At 52.2% G+C, this 2,171-nt stretch overlaps 1 protein-coding gene across 1 annotated transcript; it reads right to left on the bottom strand.

Annotated features, from left to right (window-relative positions):
* On the bottom strand, positions 1–1,411 carry PPTG_19590 (hypothetical protein; the record flags this gene model as incomplete). The annotated part of the gene is made up of 1 exon (XM_008918088.1): positions 1–1,411. A coding segment is annotated over one exon (1,377 nt), but the record flags the coding sequence as incomplete, so codon positions are not given.
* Between the last annotated feature and the right edge of the window lie 760 nt (positions 1,412–2,171).

The following is a 2,171-nucleotide window of genomic DNA, read 5'->3' as shown; positions in this document are numbered from 1 at the left end:
AAAGTAAGAAGGGGACTATTTTTTGGGTCGACGTCTACAGCTCGTCCTTCTCAGCCTTCTCCTCCTGGGTCTCTTCCTTAGCCTCCTCCTTGGTCTCCTCCGCCTCTTCAGCGGCTTCTTCCTCCTCATCATCAGCCTCGTCAGCGTCTTCCTTCTCCGCCTCCTTCGCCTTCGCCTCGGCCTCCTTCTTGGCCTTCTCTTCGTCCTGAATCTGCTTCTTCTTAGCAGCCATCGCCTCCGTCTTAGCCAGAACAGCCTCCTCGTGAGCGTTGAACTCCTCCTCGCTGTCCGTGACCAAGATATCGTCGAACAGAGTGCCGCTCTTGACCTGCCACAGCTCGAAACCAACAGCACCAACATTCTTGGCCACGTTGTACATGGCGTCGTCCTCGAAGTAGTCCGGGTTGTCGATCATCGGGTGTTCCCACTCGCCCTTGTAGTCCGGGTTGTCGATCATCTTGGGCTTCCACTCGCCCTTGTACTCCGGGTTCTCGATCATCGCCGGTTCCCACTCTCCGTCGTCCTCGTCGTCCCAGTCCTCGGGCTTCTCGGCGTCCGGGTCCGGGATGGTCTTGGGAATGTCGTCCCATCCCTCGGGTTTCTTGTCCTCTGGGTCGGGAATCTGCTTAGCGTCCACCCAGTCCTTGGGCTTGGACTGGTTGGGGTCCTTGATCTGCTTCTCGGGCTGGAACGGCCAGCTCTTGTCCAAGGGACCCTCCTTGATGGTCTTACCGTCGATCTTGACCTCGTACGTGTTGTCCTGCTTAAGAACGAACGAGTACACGTGGGCGTCCGTGTCGGATTCGGCACGAATCGTGTCCTTGTGGTCCATGTTGACGGCATCCTCGCCCGGACGTGCGTAGTTTAGAATGGCGTGGGTCTTCTTGGTGCTACCGCAGATATCGGGGCCGAACATGACAGCGTAGGGCGACTCACCGCCAAAGTTCTCCTGGTCCACGTCAGCAGGGAGCAGCTTAATGTAGGCGCCACCGCAGTCCAGCTTCTGCTCGTGCTGCACCAGATACGAGAGGTATAGGTCCTTGCCCTTGTTGTTCAGGGGCTTGTCGAACTTGGCCGACAGAGCGTAGAAGCGCGCGTCCTCGCTCGTCTTGATGGCCTTGTCGCCCTCCTCCACGTAGTGCTTGCCCACCACCTGCTCGAACTTGCCCACCTCGGCCGCGGGCTTCCACGTCGAGGCCACCCAGCGGCTCTCCCAGTCGGCGTCGTCAAACGTCTCGCGGAAGATCGTCTCGGCCTGGGCCACAGTCGCGGCCACAGCGGCCATAGCCACCACCAGCTTGGTCAGCATTGTACAGATTTGAAGAGTGTTGGTCGGTTCGTTCGTGCTTGGAGAGCGCAAATTCTCGAATGCCCTCGACGGAATGAAGGCCTTCAAGTCGGTTGGGTCGGATCGCCACGTGTACGTCGAAGCGCGCTAAGTACGAAGCCACGTGGACTTTGGACTGTTCTAGATTGGAATAAGCAACGGATGAGTAAAATATGATATCCAAGGGTATAAAATAATAGAATGTATATCTAATTTGTTTCAAATGTTGGATTTGAATTGAATATCATTAAATGACGAAAATTAGATTCTACAAGTCGCGATTTAACGACGGACACTGTATTTGGTAATCATTGCAGCCACGTGGCTGCTTTACACAATATCTACACAACTTCAACAATTTGACCAACACTCCTCCAACGTGATCCGTCTTAACACGATTTGTCGGTCCGCCCCTGTGTATGCGTTTTCATAGTTATTAACTCATTTATCTTGCTAATTCTCCAGTCGTCGGTTTGGATGATGTGGTAGGCTTCAACATTTTTCTCTAAACAAATCTATCATTATGAAGTTCATCGGTATCCCGTCTCACTTGTCGGCATTATAGTAAGTCCTTGTTTTGTTATAAATTTCATTAACTCGCGCGAGACTTAGGGGCTAGAGTTGCAAAAGGAGGTCGTATGAGTTCAGACGAGATGTCGGGAACAGCATTTAATACGCCAATAGCATGATGATTTTGTGCTGTCGATACCTCGGCCGGGGTGCTAAGTGTCATGAAAGTGATAAAAAGTTTTTATTAAAAACGTAAGTTCTCACGAACGCAAGAGTGGTTTCTATGTATTGGTCCAATTCGAAATGAGGAGTTCGGTATGACTTGATGCGAAAC

The sequence above is a fragment of the Phytophthora parasitica genome (assembly GCF_000247585.1).
Source record: "Phytophthora parasitica INRA-310 unplaced genomic scaffold supercont2.139, whole genome shotgun sequence".
Lineage (NCBI taxonomy): Eukaryota > Oomycota > Peronosporomycetes > Peronosporales > Peronosporaceae > Phytophthora > Phytophthora nicotianae.
This window is presented reverse-complemented; position numbering and strand designations above follow the sequence as displayed.